Source organism: Mauremys reevesii, linkage group 7 (genome assembly GCF_016161935.1).
Source record: "Mauremys reevesii isolate NIE-2019 linkage group 7, ASM1616193v1, whole genome shotgun sequence".
Taxonomy (NCBI): Eukaryota; Metazoa; Chordata; order Testudines; family Geoemydidae; genus Mauremys; species Mauremys reevesii.
In genome coordinates, this window is record NC_052629.1 from 75,444,304 (window position 1) to 75,465,254 (window position 20,951).

Sequence of the window (20,951 nt, forward strand, 5' to 3'; positions counted from 1 at the left end):
GGTTAACCAATTGGCAATAAGGCATGAGCTGTGTAAATAATGAATGGGTCATGTAAAATTATAGGTGATAGCTCTTTCACCATGCCTGCAAGAGCTTCAAAGTTAAGCTCACATAAGCAGCTAGTAAGGCCTCCATGACACTCCAGAGTTTTGTGGACAATCAAAAAATTGTTCTTTCATGTTCGCACTGTCGGCAAAGCGCATCCACACTTGGGCAGGAGCATTGACAGTGAGAACAGTGCACAGTGGGTAGCTATCCCACACTTCTGCCGCTAGGTCGTCTAATAAGGTAGAGTGGATTGCAGCGCATCATGGGGCTGGGCTCAATGTCCCATGATGCTTCCCACCCCAGCATTCGATGAGCTTCCATCTTCGCTTTGTGGCGTTTTTCAACAGCCCTTGTTTGCTGGTCACTTTGCCATCTTTGTGTGAAAGGATGGGTCCCACACTGCTCTCCACCGCTCTACTAGCTGTCAGTAACACATCTCGGGTGGTAGTGCAGTTAATTGTGAAGTTCTGAACTCAACGGGATTCACAGTTGCCTGATATCAAATAGCAGTGTTTCCCCAAGGAATTGAAATTTTGGGGGGGAGGGTCAAAAAATACAAGGTGAGGGTGAGGACCAATGAGGGATGACACCATTAGGGTGAAGGTAAGCTGTATGTCACCATAGTAAAAACTGAAAAATGTTCCACGACCATTTTATTAGCTTTAACGGATGTTTTTAAATCATCACACAAAGTAAAGTTGACTACATAAATCTACTAAGAAGCACTATCTGTACCTCCTTCTTGGTTTCTTGTACTTTTGAACAACTCTGATAATGAACTTCTCAAATGCAGTGTGTTCATTTTTGGTGGCTTTTCAAGTTTCCAGTACTTCCAGTCCTTCATGATATGGTCATGATCACGCACAAGGTGACTTCTTTCAGAACACAAAATTCTATTCAATGAGGAAAAAGAATACTCAGCTGTAAGCTAGTATGACTGGGAGTAGCAAGAGATTAATTCCTACTTCTTTCATCCCATGAAACATAGCACAAAGATTAGGTCGAACCACTAGTGATGATAAAGAAGTTGAAGTAAAATAAATTGTTTATTGTATGATATTTACTATGTGTTCAAATCCTCTATTCTGTCCTGATCACATGGCAGCCCCCATTGCAGTTAGTGCCTCACTCCACTCAACTGTCAGTGTTTTATAAGACAGGCACCTGTAAAAGCTATGAAGAGATTGTTCTAAAGCCCTGCTGAGAGCTGGGTTTGAGGAGGCAACTATCTGCAAAGCTAGAACAGAACGATGCTGGTTTGTGGCTGGCCTCAGCATGACTGATCCTGTCATGCGCTGGGCCTGTTTTTCTACACTGCTCAGGCTGCAAGTGAGCGGCAACCCCAGAACCAGCCACTACTTGTTCTTTTGGTGCTGGTCTCTTCTTTCCCCTCGGGAACTTCTTTGGCTTGGTTTGTCTCCGATAAAAAAATGGGTCAGACTTTATCCCCGTCTCATCCCAGGCTCCCTGATCCTCAAAGCCAGGGTATGACCGTCTGTGAGCTGGCCAGACAGTGGCTCTCCTAGGGAACAATCTCCAGCTAAAGGGCCTGGGAGCAAGAGACTATGTCACAGCAAAAACCTGACTTCGCACATTGCATGTCATAGAATCATACAATATCAGAGTTGGAAGGGGCCTCAGAAAGTAATCTAGTCCAACCCCCTGCTCAAAGAAGGACCAAGCCCCAAATCCCTAAATGGCCTCCTGAAGGATTGAAAGCGCAACCACGGGTTTCAAAGACTTTAGATGTTTTTCTGACTAGTGCAAGTTATACAGGTTGTGAATGGTGCGTATTGCCCTGGGCCTGAGCAGGCTGAGATTCTGGTACGTCAGGCTCCAGACCTGCATCAGTTGTGCAGTGTAAGTGTGCTGCAGGGAGAAGTGCATGGAACTCATTGTGTCCATTGACCCCCAGCAACACTAGCCCAGTAGTTAGCCCCAGCCACCCAGACATGGCCCCCAGAGGAGAGTCGGCGCCTGAATTACAGTGATGCAGGGACAAGGCCCCTTGGATATAGTTTAGGGACCTCACAGCCATACAGACATTTGCCCGCTGGGGATTATGGACAAAAACAGCCCTATATAGATATTATCACAGTGCTGCAGGGACACTGACTCCCTTTGGTGGGATAGAGGTCTAACTGATGTGAGGATACACCACCCACCATGAGTATTGCCCCAGTGTGGCTGGCCTGGTGCATGTTCACGTTCACCCTGTCAGGCCGTGTGCATCTCTTCCCTCTGGGCTCTGCTGCAGCCTTGGCTCACCCAGCGTGGCCAGAGGCTCTGATAGCACTGTCCTGCTGCCCCAGGGCATGTGGGCCACCTGCCGGCTCAGCTGTCTCCAAAGTCCCTCGGTCCCCCACCCACGGTGCCCGGCTTCTGGAGCTGTGAAAGGGCCGAGGGTCGGCTGCATGGGGCGTGGCTCGAACCTGACAGGGCAGCTCTAGGAGTCATGCCAGTTATTGCAAAGGGAGGAGGGGAAAATTGGCCGAGTCCTGCCAGAGCTAGGCATAGAGCAGTTTCACAACCTGCCCCCCTCTATGTCGATATGGCCATGCAGGGTGTGACTATTTATTGAAACCCAGGAACTTTTGATGGCAGGAATCTGAAACCCCCATGAGCTGGGTGTGTGTTGGGGGCGAGCGCTGCTCCCCTGTGCCGTGCCTGGGATCCCTTAAATGGTAACCCTCACCCTCCCCAGAGCTGCATTATTGGCTTTTGGCCCAGAGGCAAATATTTGCCCAGCGGAGGCGGTGGGGAATGGGAGCTCAGGGCACAGCCCTGCTTGGCTAGTCCAACCTCAGCCTGAGCGTTTCTGTACAGGCTCTGCGACAATCCCTGAGGCGCAGCAGGATGATTCAGGCCGGAGCAGTGCTGCTGCTTGCCCTGGCCTGTGCCCCCAGCACAGGTAGGAGTGCCCGCCTGGGGCAACCAGGGCCTGCTGTGAGCCTGCCCTCTCAGTGGGTTTGGGATTAGGGCAGAGGGCCTTTTTGGGATTGGCATGAGGTCCAAGACATGGCTCTCTCTCCTGCAGCTCAGTGCTGCTGGCAGCTGCCCTGCTGAGGAGGTCTGGGAGCAGGCAGCCAAGAGGAGTAGGGCCCAGGGGAGACCATGGGGAAAAGCCCCATCAGGCAGGGCAGGAACTGCCGCTCTCCCCTTAGTGCTCAAGTCTCACAAAGGAACAGACTCTGACCAGCATAGCTTGGTCATGGCCCCAGCCAAAAGGGGAGAGGGAGGTGGACAGCAATGAGCAGCGGTGCCCTTGAGTGGGGCCAGGCCATGGGCTCTGTGGGGCAGGAATGCTGGCAGAGCCTTTAGGGCAGTGCCCCAGCCAGTGACTGCACTCACAGATGTGCTTTGTCCTAGCTCGGCTGGCCACCCGGTGCTGGCTGGTCTCCGGTGTGTTTTTTCCCTGTCTTTGGGCAAAGACGTGCTGAGACCTCTCAGACAGGCCCCCTGGTGCTGAGGAGTTCCCATTGGAACCCCAGCCTCTGCCCTGACCTAGCACTTAGGCCAGACTATGACGGAGAATTTTAGACGATACAAAACACAGCTTGAAACAGCCCCTTGCTGTGGCCAGTCGCACTGCCGGCCCCACTGCTGATCACTCGGCCGACCCGCCAGCCCCTCTGCCTGCCTACAGCTGACCCCCTCTACTGATCCTACTGACGGCCCACCAGCCCCACTGACGGCTCCGCTGCCTGTCCATAGCTCTGCTGCCTGCCCAGGCATCTCTGCCTCCCTGGCCCCAGTGCATCTCTGGACCCCTCTTTGTTCCATGCCCATGGTGAGGAGAGAGGCCAAAGCTGGGCACCTTCAGCCATATGTTTACCAGGAGTGTGTCTCTTGATGTGTACCCCAGGGCAGCGGCGTTCCCCTCTCAATGACTTCCAGAAGCTCAAAGCAACCCAGCTGCTATCCCTGAGCCAGCGCAACTCTGGCCCAGAGCAGGAGGAGCCTTCAGACACCGAGGAGTGTGCCAGGCGCTGCATGGTGCTGCTGGACTGCAGGTGAGCGGGGGAGTGGCCCAGCTAAGGTTGCACATGACTGTGTGTGAGCTCCCCCATGTGATGCATGAACGGGTCAAAGATGCCTGCCTCAGGAGAGCTGCAGTCAGGAGCCTGATCCCAAAGTGCTAGCTCAGCAGCGCAGGCGTCTCAACGTTTTGCACAGGCTGCCAATTATTGCCGTCCCTCTCTACTGAAAGAAGGGATCTGTCCCCCCACTTCTGCCTCTGCCCAACTTCTCAATCACTCCTCCCCTCCGTTTCAAAAGTGCCTCCTAGGGTTTCTCACACACAAACACACACACACCAGGCCAAGGGCTCCAGAGGGAACCGTCTTCCCCTTCCCAGCTTGTGGTGGGGAGTCCAGGGGCTGCTAAATCCCCCCACACACACACACCGCTGCCCAGGTGGGAGCAGGGTGGCAGAGTCTGTCAGGGTGCCCTCTAATTTTTCGTACACATGTGCGGAATGAATTTTGTTATGTGCACAAAAAGAGTGAATAGAAATCACTATCCCATCCCCAGGTCTCTTGAGTCGGGGGAGGCCGTGAGCTGTTGGGATCTTTGCGCTCGTGCCCACACACACACACACACACACACACACACACACACACACACACACACACACACACACACACACACACACACACACACAGAGTGAGACTGGCTTTGTGTTGCTGCGGTGTGGGAGAAAAACTCTGCTCTCTGAATGGCTCTTTAGCGCCAGGAGGCTAGTTTTTTGTGTTTTTTGCTGTACTAAGCCTGCCTGTGCTGCCACTTGCTTGTGCAAAGCAGCTATGGGCTCTACTAGGGTTTGTACCCATTCATCTATTACCACCTTCCCAACCAGCAACTTTCAGGAATGCTCATTTGCCTTCCAGTCATAACTTCAAAGGGAGTTTACCCATGTATCACTTTAGAGCCTCTTAGAGACATTAAGATGGTTGGTAGCTTTTCATCCCAGTCCCTCTCTCTCTCTGCTCTTTACTTTTCTCAAAGCTTCCTTTACCATGCGATTGGATCGTTCAACTTGTCCAGAGGACTCAGGGTGTCCAGCTATGTGGAAAAGTTGCTTAATACGTAATGACTTACATAACAGCTCCCACAAAATGGGATTCTAAATCTGAAGCAATTACTCTGGGAATGCCCATTCTTGAGAAAACCATTTCAAAGAGTTTTTTTAGCACAGATCAAGGCAGTGTCGGTTTTTGTAGGAATGATTTTGACACATTTAGCAAAGGGATCTACTATACCAGGCAGTAATTATTTCCTCTGCTGGTGCTGGGTAAAGGACCTATATAATCTACCTGAATCCTGAACCAGGAACCCTATATTTTTTGGTACGCCAATGCATTTTTTTTGACCCTAGCAATCAGCATTAACCATGGTGCACTGCAGACTATTAGCACACCACTGGTTTATATCTGCTTTCATGCCTGATCACCACCCTGACAAGCAGCATCCAGTGCTAAGGACCGGATTGCTGTAGCCCTATCTTGAAGGGTACTTAAGCCCAAGGTATCTTTTTTCTCTGTTCAACAAAGGGGGGGAGCAACACAGTGATTTCTCTGGCTGTCCAGTGAGAATCAGTGAAATAGTAACAGAAATGTCCCGGGATTCATAAGCTAAGACAGCCCTAACAGCCTACACCTCGGCTGTTTGGGCAGAATCAGGGGGGGTGAGCTGGTCCTTGGCACCTCTCTCCGTCATTTACCCAGAGGGCTCTATGCCCTCTTTGGGGATGATCCAAAGGTAAATCAAAGTGCAAGCTCCTCCTGCTTAGCGTCTACAAGCCTCACGCCTCCCTTGACTGGCCCTTCAAAATGTTTTACAAGGGGGAGGGAGCAGGTATGCTCGTCGCCTTCTGTAATTAGCCCATACGGGAGTCTGATGAAAGTGCATGTTCTATTTTAAACTTGACTCCTCCATTTACTAGGATGAGGGTCCATTGAGCAATGCGGGCGATAGAAATCTGGCTGTCCTGTATCTTCCCTGATCTAATGAACTTGACTGGGGAATGTGTAGAATGTACAGAAAGGAGGGGTTTACATTCATTAGGAACTGGGGAACATTTTGGAATGCGGGGAGCCTATACAGGAGAGATGGCCTCCACCTAAACCAAAGTGGAACCAGACTGCTGGCACTAAACATTAAAAAGGTTGTAGAACAGTTTTTAAACTAGGAGATGGGGGAAAGCCGAATGCTGCAGAGGAGCATGTGGATCGGACGCAGACTTCTCTTAGGCCTGGTCTACACTGGGGGGGGTCGAACTAAGGTACCCAAGTTCAGCTACGTGAATAGCTTAGCTGACCTCGAACTACCTTAGCTTGAACTACTCACCCGTCCAGACGCTGCGGGATCGAAGTCCACGGCTCCCCTGTCGACTCCGCCACCGCCGTTCGCAGTGGTGGAGTTCTGGAGTCAACGGGAGCGCGTTGGGAGTTCGATAAATCGCGTCTAGATGAGACGCGATATATCGAACTCCGAGAAGTCGAACGCTACCCGCCGACCCGGGCGGGTAGTATAGACGTAGCCTTAGGGAAGAATCAAATGATAGCGAATCTCCAGGTTATAGCCAGGAGAAGAGGATGGAAGAGGATAATGTAAGGGCCATATCAGATGAGAGTCACATAAAAAAGAATCTGACACATCAGAAAAGGGCAGACAAATAAACAGAGACAAGTTTTTAAGTGCTTATACACAAATGCTAGAAGTCTAAATAATAAGCTGGGTGAACTAGAGTGCCTTGAGGATATTGATATAATTGGCATCTCAGAAACATGGTGGACTGAGAGCACTCAATGGGAAACAATCATTCTGGGGTACAAAATACGGGGAGGTGGAGTGGAACTATATGTGAAAGAAAATGTAGATTCAAATGAAGAAGAATCTTAAGCGAATCCACGTTCCATAGAAACTCTGTGGATAGAAATTTCATGCTCTAATAAAAATATAACATTAGGGATCTAATATGGACAACCTGATCAGGACTGTAATATTGCGGATGAAATACTAAGAGAAATTAGCGAGGCTATCAAAATTAAGAACCCAGTAATAGAGGGGGGATTTCAATTATCGCCATATTGACTGGGAACATTTCACTTCAGGATGAAATGCAGAGATAAATTTTCTCAACACTTTAAATGACTGCTTCATGGAGCAGCTGGTACGGGAACCCGCAAGGGGAGCGGCAACTCTAGATTTAATCCTGAGTGGAGCGCAGGAGCTGGTCCAAGAGGTAACTATAGCAGGACCACTCGGAAATAGTGAACATAATACAATAGCATTCAACATCCCTGTGGTGGGAAGAACATCTCAACTGCCCAACACTGACATTTAATTTCAAAAGGGGGAACTATGCAAAAATGAGGGGGGTTAGTTAAACAGAAGTTAAAGGTACAGTGACTAAAGTGAAATTCCTGCAAGCTGCATGGGCGCTTTTAAAAAACACCATAATAGAGGCACAACTTCAATGTATTATCCCCAAATTAAGAAACACAGTAAAAGAACTAAAAAAGAGCCACCGTGGCTTAACAACCATGTAAAAGAAGCAGTGAAGGATAAAAAGACTTCCTTTAGAAAGTGGAAGTCAAAGCCTAGTGAGGCAAATAGAAAGGAGCATAAACACTGCCAAATTAAGTGTGAGTATAATAAGAAAAGCCAAAGAGGAGTTTGAAGAACGGCTAGCCAACATGTTTTTTTAAAGTACATTAGAAGCAGGAAGCCTGCTAAACAACCAGTGGGGCCCCTTGATGATCGAGATACAAAAGGAGCGCTTAAAGATGATAAAGTCATTGCGGAGAAACTAAATGGATTCTTTGCTTCAGTCTTCACTGCTGAGGATGTTAAGGAGATTCCCAAACCTGAGCTGGTGACAAATCTGAGTAGGTGACAAATCTGAGGAACTGTCACATATTAGTGTCACTAGAGGAGGTTTATTCATAAATGATCTGGAGAAAGGGGTTAACAGTGAGGTGCCAAATTTTGCAGATAATACTAAACTGCTCAAGATAGGTAAGACCAAAGCAAACTGTAAAGAACTTCAAAAAGCTCTCACAAAACTAAGTCATTGGGCAACAAAATGGCAAATGAAATTTAATGTTGATAAATGTAAAGTAATGCACATTGGAAAAACTAACCCCAACTATACACACATGGAGGCTAAATTAGCTACAAAGAGTTTGGAAGAAGATCTTGGAGTCATAGCAGCCAGTTCTCTGACGATGTCCAAGCACTGTGCAGGGGCGGTCAAAAAAGCAAACAGGATGTTATGACTCATTAAAAAGGGGATAGAGAATATATTATTGCCCTTATATAAATCCATGCTTCGACCACATCTCAAATACAGTGTACAGTTGTGGTCTCCTCACATAAAAAAAATATACTTGCACTAGAAAAGGTTCAGAAAAGAGCAAGTAAAATGATTAAGGGTTTCGGGAGGGTCCCATATGAGAACAGAGTAACGAGGCTAGGACTTGTCAGTTTGGAAAAGAGGAGACTAAGGGGGGATATGATAGCGCTATATAAAATCATGAGTGATGTTGAGAAAGTGGATAAGGAAAAGTTATTTACTTATTCCCATAATACAAGAATTATGGGAGGGTCACCAAATGAAATTAATAAGCAGCAGGTTTAAAACAAATACAAGGAAGTTCTTCACACAGCGCACAGTCAACTTGTGGACCTCCTTACCTGAGGAGGTTGTAAAGACTAGGACTATAACAGCGTTTAAAAGAGAAGTGGATAAATTCATGGTGGTTAAGTCCATAAATGGCTAGTAGACAGGATGGGTAATGAACGGTGTACCTAGCCTCTGTTTGTCAGAGGATGGAGATGGATGGTATGAAAGAGATCACGTGAGCATTGCCTGTTTGGTTCCCTCCCTCTGGGGCACCTGGCATTGGCCACTGTCGGTAGACAGATACCGAGCTAGCTAGCTGGTCTGACCTGGTACGGCCGTTCTTATGGCCTTTTGTTCTTATTACTGTGAACCTTTGATGGCCAATAATAAATTCCCAATGCATCGGGCTTCAGACCAACGCAAGACACTCTTTTTCACAAGGGGTAACGCGTGTCTCTATTTGATCCAGGAGCCTGGAGGCATATGTGTTGCCGTTGGTTGAGAGTCACTCTGACTCTTATCTGAGGAGGCAAATTCAATCACAAATGGCAAGGCAAGGGCAGGATAAACCAGGGCAGACGCACTAATGAAACTTTGCTTCACGGTAACTAGGGCAATCTGTTGGTCTGGTCCCAGTATCCAAATCCTGTTTTTCTTTAATAATTCGTACAGAGACTTGGCTTCCTCAGAGAACATGTCAATGATCTTGCTACCAAAATTAAAAGTTCCCAAGAGAGTTCGTAAGGAGTGCGTGTCGGTTGGAGCAGGTTCCGTTCCTATCATGTCTACCCTTTGCTGATCGGGAGTCGAGCCACCCTCTCCAAGACATAAACCCAGGCTTCTAAAAGAGTTGACAGATGTGACACTAGTGCCAATAGCCATTATATTTGCAAAGTCATGGCGATTCCAGAGAGGAACTTGAAGACTGGAAAAAGGCTAATGTAGTGCCCATCTCTTTTTAAAAGGGAAGAAGGAGATTCGGGGGAATTACAGACCACTCAGCCTCACATCACTACCTGGAAAATCATGGAGCAGGAACTCAAGCAATCAGTTCTGAAGCACTTAGAGGAAAGGAAAGTGATCAAGAACCGTCAGCATGGTCTCCCAAAGGGCAAGTCATGCCTGACTAACCTAATTGACTTCTATGATGAGCTAACTGGATGATGGGGAAGCAGTGGGCGTGTTATTCTTTGACTTTAGCAAAGCTTTTGATACGTTCTGCCACGGTATTCTTGCCAGCAACTTAAAGAAGTATGGGCTGGATGAATGGGCTATAGGTGGCTAGGAGGCTAGCTCTATCGTGCTCAATAGGTAGTAATCATAGGTTCTATGTCTAGTTGGCAAACGATTTCAAGCGGTCCCAAGGGTCGGTCCTCGGGCTGACTTTGTTCAATATCTTCATTAATGATCTGGAGGATGGTGTGGACGGCACTCTCAGCAAGTTTGCAGATGACACTAAACTTGGAGGACTGGTAGATATGCTGGTGGGTAGGATACAGAGGGACCTAGACAAAGTAGAGGTTTGGGCGAAAAGAAGTCTGATGCGGTTCAACAAGGGTAAGTGTAGAATCCTGCTCTTAAGACGGAAGAATCGCATGCATTGCTACAGACTAGGGACCGAGTGGCTAGGCACCAGTTCTGCAGAAAAGAAACTAGGGGTTACAGTGGACCAGAAGCTGGATATGAATCAACAGTGTGCCCTTATTGCCAAGAAGGCTAAACAGCATTTTGTTCTCACTTTGTAGAAGCGTTGCCAGCAGATCATTCCCGTCTATTCGACATTGGTGAGGCCTCATCTAGAGTACTGTGTCCAGTTTTGGCCCCCACACTACATGAAGGCTTTGGAAAAAATTAGGAAGATTCCAGTGGAGAGTAACAAAAATTATTAGGGGCTGGAACACATGACTTATGAGACGAGACTGAGGAAACTGGGATTGTTTAGTCTGTAGACGAGAAGAATGAGGGGGATTTCATAGCTGCTTTCAACTACCTTGAAATATGGGGGTTTAAAGAAAATGAAAACTGTTGTCAGTGGTAGCAGATGACAGAACAAGGAGTAATGGTTTCAAGTCGCAGTCGCGGAGGTTTAGGTTTGATAGTATAAAAAACTTTTTCATTAGGAGCGTGATGAAGCGCTGGAATGGATTACCTAGGGAGGTGGTGCAATCTCCTTCCTTAGAAGTTTTGATGATCAGGCTTGACACAGCCCTGAATGCGATGATTTAGTTGGGAATTGATCGTGCTTTGAGCAGGAGCTTGGACTAGATGACCTCCTGAGGTCGCTTCCGAACCTGAAATTCTATGATTCTATCATTTTTTCTCTATTTACCTTAGAACCGGTTTACTGTACTGTAGTCATCACCTCCCTGATGATTTCCCTGGTCATTTTCGAAGTGTGTGTTTGGAGGGAATGTGTATTGAAAATGTAATCCACATATGAAATTACATGTGAGTGGCGGTCAGGGTGCAAATCGTTCCACGTTTTAGTGACGTGACAAATACTACACGCTGAAATGGAAGCTCACTTATGGACAGTGGCTGGAGACGGGCCTGGACCTGGTGGTGGGGCTTTCCACCGGACATAGGTAGAAACAAACCAGTGGAATGATTTCCCCAAATGGTCTTTGGTCCTGTTCACCCCAGCATGATCACTATGTGATCATAGTCTAAGCTCAAGAGATGTGCCCTATACTTAGTTGGAACATCCAACTGTTAGGTCTGGTCTACACTGGGGGGGGGGGTCGATCTAAGGTATGCAACTTCAGCTACTTGAATAGCATAGCTGAAGTCGAAGTACCTTAGCTCGAATTACTTACCCGTCCTCACGGCGCGGGATCGATGTCCACGGCTCCCCCGTCGACTCCGCTATTGCCACTCGCTCCGGTGGAGTTCTGGAGTCGACGGGAGCGCGTTCGGGGTTCGATATATCGCGTCTAGATGAGACGCGATATATCGAACTCCGAGAAATCGATTGCTACCATCCGGCGGGTAGTGAAGACGTACCCTTATAGATCCCCAGGATGAAAGATTCAGTTCCTGTGCCGATATACTGATATTGAGGATGCTAGTCCTCGTGCCCACCAGAAAGTTTTTCCTAGTATGAGAATCCTCCTTCTAGAAAAAACTGGACCTATTGGAATAGCTGAGTGTACGTCTTCACTACCTGCCGGATCGGCGGGTAGCAATCGCTTTCTCAGAGTTCGATATATCGCATCTCATCTAGACGCGATATATCGAACCCCGAACGCGCTCCCGTCGACTCCGGAACTCCACCGGAGCGAGCGGCGGTAGCGGAGTCGACGGGGGAGCTGTGGACGTCAATCCCGCGCCGTGAGGACAGGTAAGTAATTCGAGCTAAGGTACTTCGACTTCAGCTACGCTATTCACGTAGCTGAAGTTGCGTACCTTAGATCGACCCCACCCCCCAGTGTAGACCAGGCCCAAGAAGCACTGGGTAGCTCTGAAGTGCCGTTCAAGGTCCCTTTATGCTTCCATCTGCTTCCTGCCCTGCCTGGAACGTCTCCCTTTATGCTGGAGACATTAGTTCCACGCTGTGTTGTGGACTGTAAGGGCTGGTCTACACTAAGGGGAAAAATCGATATAAGATACGCAACTTCAGCTACGTGAATAACGTAGCTGAAGTCGAAGTATCTTATATCGATAACTTACCCGTCCTCACAGCGCGGGATCGATGTCCGGGGCTCTCCATATCGACGCCGCCACCGCCGTTCGGGGCGGTGGAGTTCCGGAATCGATAGAAGCGCGTTCGGGGATCGATATATCGCGTCTAGATGAGACGCGATATATCGATCCCTGAAAAATCGATCGCTACCCGCCGATACGGCGGGTAGTGTAGACGTAGCCTAAGCAATGAAGGTGATAAGGGTGTCGCTGTCGATTATGAACTGCTGGTGCCCTAGGCTGTATTTCAGGCTCCGGCGCCCTTTGGCGCTGGCTCCTCTGATTCTGGATAGGTTGCAAGCACGGGATCTGGTGCTGACTGCTCCCCCAGTTCTGATTCTTGGGCTCATTCTGCCTGGAGCGTACAAACTGGATCTACAATTGCTATCATACACTTTGGTCTGGAATTGCGTTCCGCTCCCCTCTGTGGCTCGGTCCCTTTAGGAGGGTCAGGAATGTGGTGGCCTGTTTAGCGATGCCCACCCTGTTTGTTGGATTTACATGGTAGGCTAAGCCTTCCCAGCAGAATGGGATCCGGGTAATCATACACTGCAAAAGTCAATATTCCTGACCAGCCCTTCTACTGGACAGGCAACTTGGCTATCGGTATGTTAAAAGAATTTGCCTGAAGAGGTTGCACTATCATTTTGGCGTCTTGGCTGATGAATTTGGGGTCCACCAGGGATTGGTGGCTAGCTGACACCTGTGCTCCAGTGTCCATCCACATAGTAATCTTCCTCCCATTCACATTCACAGTTTCCTTTCTATCTGGGAATATCTGCGAGGCGTCTGGACCTGAAGGCTCTCGGTGGGACCACTGATTGCTGAGTTGGAGTTGGCTGGTGCTTGTGGAGCAGATGGCCTTCACAAACCCAGATCATTAATTTTGAAGCATCGGCCAGCTGATTGTAGGCTTGGGCGAGGTGGGTTCTTGGAGAGTAGGCTGATGAGATGAGATGGCATCTGGGGTTTCTCTACCTGTGTGGAGGGCCTTGAGAGGTGGGGGTCTTAAGCTGATCCCAATGGTGGGGCGTCATCTCGGGTTGCTCCTTCTGGTAGCCAACTGCTACTAACTTTCTTCTTCCCCGCCACCTCCACCCATTTGGCTGCGATCTCCCCCACCTCGACTCATACATCACAGTCGCTGAGCAGACCAGGTCACTCAGCAGTTCCAAGCTGTCACCCTTTCAGATGCTCATGGACTCAGCAGGCTGGGTCGAGCAGCACTTCCAAGCTACCACCCTCCAATGCCACAGGTTCAGCGCATACATAGCCCCACTTTCATGTTCGGGTAGTAATACACTTGATGAGCAAAGTCTACAGGAATTTTGGACGCGGCAAGGATCTTTAGCTTAAGTAAGCGGAGCGTTGCTGCAGAGCGAATGGGAAGCCAAAAACATAAAAAAGATTAGCCGGAGGGACGAAAGCAACCATCTTGACCATAAAGTTATTTATTGCCAGGTATACAAGGCAAAGCCATTGGAATATTAAAACTATCTTAAAATTGATTACAAAAAGTCAGCTTTAGAAAAAAAGATATGTGATCACACAAGTCAGGTTAAGAAAGCTATAGCTACAATAGGATAAAAACAGCGTGAGAGAGAGATTTGCGTTCTCACCACTCTGTGAAACGAAGGTTTTGGGGTTCCCAGGTTGTGGTGGTAGGTGAAGGTCTGCAGGGCTTGAGATAGGCAGAGCCCCTGTACGATCAATCAGAAGATGAACTTCCAATGGAACTGATGCAGATTTTGGTTGGCGGCATTGAAACACTTACCTGAGCATGGGCAGGGCTTTTTTAATAGTGAAACAACAATGGTTTAAAAAAGAACACTAGATTTGTTTATGGGTAAACTGATGGCTGGAGGGAATTCAGCAAAGTTGTTTTGGTCAGGCTAGACAATAGGAACATTTCTGGATATGGGCGGTGTTCTTTGGTCTTATAACTACTGAACTGGGTGTATACAGATATGTGTTCATTACCATGTCGAGCAGAGCTCCCAATCATGCAGTGCTTCCCTGTGGCTCTTGCCTTGGAAATCTGTATCCTCCATTTTGAATGCTTATTAAGACGCTTCTGTGTCAGATCGCTGATGCAAATGAGGTTGGGAGTTTCCTTAATCTTGTCACCATTGTCCAGAGGGGTTTAGGTATCTTTCCCAATGCATTTTCAGTCCTTATTGTAAGTATGTCTTTTGATTGGTTTTGGTTCAAGCAGAGGCTGGCATGAGGTCCACCGTGAATCAGACTGGCAAGAGAGTGGGGCCTGATTCACCAAAACGAATATGGAGCACTTAAAACACCTCCCCAAAGGCCCCTCATCTGTCCTCTGTCACATTGGGGAAAACACCTGGCGTCTTTCTTCTGCCCTTTGTTTTCCCACTGGCCAAAGACAGCTGGCTCCCAATTTACGGTGGAAGATAGAAAAATATAAACTGTTGAGCAATAGTCAACATAGTTTCTGTAAAGGAAAATCGTGTCCTACTAATCTACTAGATTTCTTTGAAGGGCTCAACAAACATGAGGACAAGGAGGAATCCAGTGGACATAATATACGTAGATTTCCAAAATTCCATTAATGGTAAATTCTCAGAATGGAGAGGGGTAACTAGTGGTGTTCCCCAAGGGTCAGTCCTAGGACCAAGCCTATTCAATTTATTCATAAATGATCTGGAGAAAGGGGTAAAAAGTGAGGTGGCAAAGTTTTCAGGTGATACTAAACTGCTCAAGATAGTTAAGACCGAAGCAGACTGTGAAGAACTTCAAAAAGATCTCACAAAACTAAGTGATTGGGCAACAATGACTTGATCATTGCCTGTTAAGTTCACTCTCTGGGGCACCTGGCATTGGCCACTGTTGGTAGGCAGATACTGGGCTAGATGGACCTTTGGTCTGACCCGGTACGGCCATTCTTATATTCTTAAGATTAAAGTTTCCAGAAACAGATTACAGTTTCGTGGGGCCCTGGGCTAGAGAAAGTGTCTGTGTGTCAGGGGGGCGGGGGGCTCTAAGCTCTCCGGTCATGCAACAGCCTATTAAGTGCTGCACAAGCGCTCAGGGCTTTCGTGGGGAGAGTCCCACCCATGGCCCCAACCCCGGACCTGCTGAGGCGGGGGGAGAGAGATGCCCTTCCGCTTGCCCCGACCGAGTCAGACGCAGAGCAGCTGCGGAAAGGAAGAGGCGCCTGATCTGGGGAGAGTCCTCGCTCATCTCTGAAGTCCCGGGGAAGCCCTCACACCCCCCTTGCACCGAAATCCAATCCTACGCCCTAGCCCTGAGCCCCTCTCACACGCCAAAATCCTCGGACGCACTCCCATCACACAACCTTTATCTTCACCAATATGGAGGTGCTGTGTAACACATCATGTGCATATTGGTGGACAGAGCTGGTCATACAGCACCTCCATATTGGTGCACATAGAATCAAAGACTATCAGGGTTGGACGAAACCTCAGGCGATTATGTAGTTAAACCCCCCCCCCCCCCCCCCCCGCTCGAAGCTGGACCAATATGCAACTAAGTCATCCAACCAGGGCTATGTCAAGCCTGACCTTAAAAACCTCTAAGGAAGGAGATTCCACCACCTACGTAGGTAACCCATTCCAGTGCTTCACCACACTCTGAGTGAAAAAGTTTTTCCTAATATCCAACCTAAACATCCCCCACTGCGACTTGAGACCATTACTCCTTGTTCTGTCATCTTCTACCACTGAGAACAGTCTAGATCCATCCTCTTTGGAACCCCCTTTCAGGTAGTTGACAGCAGCTATCAAATCCCCCTCATTTTTCTCTTCTGCAGATTAAACAATCCCAGTCCCCTCAGCCTCTCCTCATAAATCTTGTTCACCAGCTTCCTAATCATTTTTGTTATTCTCAGCTGGAATCTTTCCAAATTTCCCAAAGCCTTCTTGTAGTGTGGGGCCGACAAATGGACATAGTACGTCAGATAAGGCCTCACCAAAGCCAAATAGAGGGGAATGATCACATATCTCATGGTCACTGACGCGCAGGTTCCAATCGACTCGTTTCCACATCACAAAATTCATTTCGCATATGCGTGGGAAATAGCGGAAACACTGGGCACGTCCCCACCCTTTCCGCCTATAGTTCCTTCCCCTATGGACACATCCTGTTCAACTCACAGTCTGCCCCTTTCCAGACCACACCACAGCCCCAGGAGCTAGGAGATGGAGCCGGCGTGCGGGAGAAGCCGGGATCCGGTTCCTGGGAAGGGCGGACCTGGCGTGGTGGAAGAGCTGAGGGCTGGAGCTCGACTGGGGAAGGACTCCCCCAGCTTCGCTAGGCTGTAGCCAGGCATGAGTGGTGACTTCTGCTATGGGGATGGAAGGTGCTGAGGACAAGATGGGGTCTGCCAGGGGGTTGGGGGCTTTTGGGCCTGTCCCAGCCTGGATGTGACTCTTGGGTTTGCTCTTCAGGGCCTTTCACTTCAACCACCAGCGCCATAGCTGCCAGCTACTGCCATGGACCCAGCACTTGGCAGACACCCACATTAAGAGGAACGTCCACTATGACCTCTACCAGAAGAAAGGCAGGTGATGGCAGGGGTGAGGGTGAGGGGTGGGGGAGGGATGACGAGCAGGGGCAGAGGTGGGGGGGGGGGTGAGGGCAAAGGGGAGTGCAGGGTGGCCCAGGGGCAGGGCGGTGGGGGTGTGGACAAGGACAAGGGCTGAAGGGTAGGGGCAGCAGAGAGCAGGGGCACTTTCAGCACCGCTTTCAGCTCGGGCTGATCAAACCTAACTGCGAGATCCTGCTGCTTCCTCTGGCCAAATAGGTTCTTCCTACCGTGTGCCAAGCCTGGGTGGGATTGCAGTGAGCGAAGAGGTGAGAGGGCAGAGTGAGGGTAGCAGCGTTTCCAGAGCAGGCACTCGGCGGCTTGCCCGGCCTGGGAGAGGGTTGCATGGACAGCTGTGTTATATGAAAACACGCCCGGTCGGTCTCACAGCTGCCAGGCTGCTGGGCTCCACCACTACCGACATTGACTCCTACCACCAACCTAGCCCGTGCCAGCATCTCCGAGGGCAGTGACCTCCTGGACCCCCAAACTGGCCAGCTATGCAGTCCACAGGAGCCAGCTCTCCTACCAGTCTCAAAACCACCAGTTCGCCCTGTGTGACTCTGTGATTAGCGCGCCCTGGTCCGGGCTCCCGACTGCAGGGAGTTTGCCCAGTTTTTACCCCAGCGCTCTAGTGCCCCAGCACGCTCGCTACGGGAATGATGGCTGCATGTTCCGCACTGCTGGATGGAGCTGGTACGGAGCTACAGGAACCACTCGTGCTGCGCTCTAGTTGCTCTCCCCGCAAACATTCTCTAGAAGGCACCCATCCCTGGGCTCACGAGGACACCTTTCTAACCGACAGATTATATGCAGAATTGCATTAGGGGAGACGGAAGGAGCTACCGAGGCATGCGGTCCACGACGGAGAAGGGGAAGAACTGCCAACAGTGGAGGCTGAAGTTTCCCCATGATCACAGGTGCTGTGAGGGTAATGCGGACGCCATGCTGGGGATGAGTTGGGGCTCTCCCATGATGGGGCTGTGCCACCTGCCAGCCCAGTGGTATGGCCAATGAGTATTGAAGTCCAGGGGAGGCTGTCTCCCCTAACCAAGGCTGTGGCCTCGCCCATGCTTCCACCTCTTCCCTAAATCGAATCTAAATCAGGGGCCTGGAGCTTGGGGCTCGGGCTGGTGACCGGGGCTGAAGTAGCCAAGGACCGCTCGGGCCAGCCAGCAGCCCATGGTGACTGGGGCCGGGCTTGGTGGGTCGAGCCAGTTAGTGTGACAGCCTGGGACGGAGGGCCTCGGGTGGAAGGGGCTAGATTCCCCGCAGCCCTGCCACCAGCTTGCTACTTGTCTCATTCGGCTGGCATTGCAGGAGTTAATAGCTCTGGAAGTCCAGAGCAAATGGGGCTTTTGTCACTATCCCACAACTGAGGAGGTCAAATTCAGCACAGACTGTGCAGAAATAGGGCAGACTCACTGCATATTGGTGGTTGTTTTGTCATTAGATATATGAAGCCAGTAATCAAAATAACTTCAGGCTCTCCACACTGGTTAACAGTAAGGCCTGGTCTACACTGGGGGGGGTTTCCGAACTAAGGTACGCAAGTTCAGCTACGCGAATAGCGTAGCTGAACTCGAAGTACCTTAGTTCGAAGTACTTACCCGTCCTCACGGCGCGGGATCGAAGTCCGCGGCTCCCCCTTCGACTCCGCCACCGCCGTTCACGGTGGTGGAGTTCCGGAGTCATAGAATCATAGAATTCAAGATCAGAAGGGACCATTATGATCATCTAGTCTGACCTCCTGCTAGATGCAGGCCACATAAGCCGATCCACCCACTCCTTTAGCAAGCGACCCCTGCCCCATGCTTCGGAGGAAGGCGAAAAACCTCCAGGGCCACTGCCAATCTTCCCTGGAGGAAAATTCCTTCCCGACCCCAAATATGGTGGTCAGCTGAACCCCGAGCATGCGGGCAAGACTCTCCAGCCATACCCTCTGGAAAAAGGTTATATCATATCATTGACCCATTGTACTATTTACCAGTGTGGCACTTAATTGACCTATTGACTAAGCCCGTTATCCTATCATACCATCTCCTCCATAAACTTATCTAGCTTAACCTTAAAGTCATGGAGGTCCTTCGCCCCCACTGTTTCCCTCGGTAGGCTGTTCCAGTATTGCACTCCCCTGATGGTTAGAAACCTTCGTCTAATTTCAAGCCTGAATTTCCTGACTGACAATTTATATCCGTTTGTCCTCGTGTCCACATTAGCACTGAGCTGAAATAATTCCTCTCCTTCCCTGGTATTTATCCCTCTGATATATTTAAAGAGTGCAATCATATCTCCTCTTATCCTTCTTTTGGTTAAGGAAAACAAACCGAGCTCCTCAAGTCTCCTTTCATACGACAGGCCTTCCATTCCTCGGATCATTCTAGTGGCCCTTCTTTGTACCCGTTCCAGTTTGAATTCATCCTTCTTAAACATGGGAGACCAAAACTGCACACAATACTCCAAATGAGGTCTCACCAATGCCTTATATAACGGGACTAGCACCTCCTTATCCCTACTAGAAATACCTCGCCTAATGCATCCCAAGACCGCATTAGCCTTTTTAACGGCCACATCACATTGCCTACTCATACTCATCCTACGATCAACCAGGACTCCTAGGTCCTTCTCCTCCTCCGTTACTTCCAACTGGTGCGTCCCCAGCTTATAACTAAAATTCTTGTTAGTCATCCCTAAATGCATAACCTTACACTTTTCACTATTGAATTTCATCCTGTTACTAATACTCCAGTTTACAAGGTCATCCAAATCTCCCTGGAGGATATCCCGATCCTTTTCCGAATTGGCAATACCTCCCAACTTGGTGTCATCCGCAAACTTTATCAGCCCACTCCTACTCTTGGTTCCCAGGTCAGCAATAAATAGATTAAATAAAATCGGACCCAAAACCGAATCTTGAGGAACTCCACTGGTAACCCCCCTCCAACCGGACAGTTCCCCCTTCAATACTACCCTCTGAAGTCTCCCCTTTAACCAGCTCCTTATCCACCTCTGGATTTTCATTTCGATCCCCATCTTTTCCAATTTAACCAGTAATTCTTCATGCGGTACCGTATCAAACGCCTTACTGAAATCCAGATATATTAGATCCACCGCATTTCCCTTGTCTAAAAAATCTGTTACTTTCTCAAAGAAGGAGATCAGGTTGGTTTGGCACGATCTACCTTTCGTAAATCCATGCTGTAATCTATCCCAGTTGCCATCGGCCTCATGCTCCGGAACCACTCTCTCTTTTAAGATTTTTTCCATGACTTTGCATACTACAGATGTTAAACTAACAGGCCTGTAGTTACCCGGGTCACTTTTTTCCCCTTCTTGAATATAGGAACTACATTAGCTAATCTCCATTCAAACGGTACAACCCCCGAATTTAGAGACTTATTAAAAATTATCGCTAACGGGCTAGCAATATCACTCGCTAATTCCCTTAATATTCTAGGATGAAGATTATCCGGGCCCCCCGATTTACTTCCGTTAAGTTGTTCAAGTTTGGCTTCTACCTCAGATACCGTAATGTCTACCCCCATATCTTCATTCCCATCGGTCCCTCTATCACTATTCCTTAGCCCTTCATTAGCCTCATTAAAGACCGAGGCAAAATATTCGTTTAGATATTGTGCCATTCCAAGATTATCCCTAATCTCCACTCCGTTTAAAGTTTTAAGCGGTCCCACTTCTTCTTTCTTGGTTTTCTTCCTATTTATATGGCTAAAAAACCATTTGCTATTGGTTTTAATCCCCTTCGCTAGGTCCATCTCCACCCGTCGCTTTGCCTTTCTCACAGCTTCCCTACACCCTCTGACCTCAATAAGGTAGGTTTCTTTGCTGATCCCTCCCATTTTCCACTCCTGGTACGCTTTCTGTTTTTTCTTAATGACCCCTCTAAGACGCTTGCTCATCCAGCTCGGTCTAAAACTGCTACCTACGAGCCGTTTTCCCCTTCTCGGGATACATGCCTCTGACAACTCTTGCAACTTCAACCTGAAGTAACCCCAGGCGTCATC

The 20,951-nt window shown here is 48.9% G+C and overlaps 1 protein-coding gene and 1 long non-coding RNA gene across 9 annotated transcripts in view; one reads left to right on the forward strand and one right to left on the reverse strand.

The window, feature by feature from the left end:
• Nucleotides 1-685: 685 nt before the first annotated feature.
• LOC120369496 lies at nt 686-18,597 on the reverse strand. Its single transcript, XR_005583185.1, has 2 exons — nt 18,540-18,597; nt 686-942 (listed from the first exon to the last, which is right to left on the reverse strand). It is a non-coding gene; the product is annotated as an uncharacterized LOC120369496 (long non-coding RNA).
• MST1 (macrophage stimulating 1) overlaps nt 2,821-20,951 on the forward strand; it is a 43,714-nt gene continuing 25,583 nt past the window's right edge. For 4 of the 8 annotated variants that reach the window (XM_039482855.1, XM_039482850.1, XM_039482852.1 and 1 more), the window contains exons 1-4: nt 2,828-2,960; nt 3,915-4,062; nt 16,793-16,905; nt 17,735-17,849. In XM_039482855.1, the coding sequence (XP_039338789.1) occupies nt 2,906-2,960; nt 3,915-4,062; nt 16,793-16,905; nt 17,735-17,849 (431 nt within the window). In that variant the 5' untranslated portion in view covers nt 2,828-2,905. Of the gene's footprint in view, nt 2,961-3,914; nt 4,063-16,792; nt 16,906-17,734; nt 17,850-20,951 lie in introns of all 8 variants that reach the window. The other 4 variants (XM_039482849.1, XM_039482851.1, XM_039482857.1 and 1 more) reach the window with 3 other exon arrangements.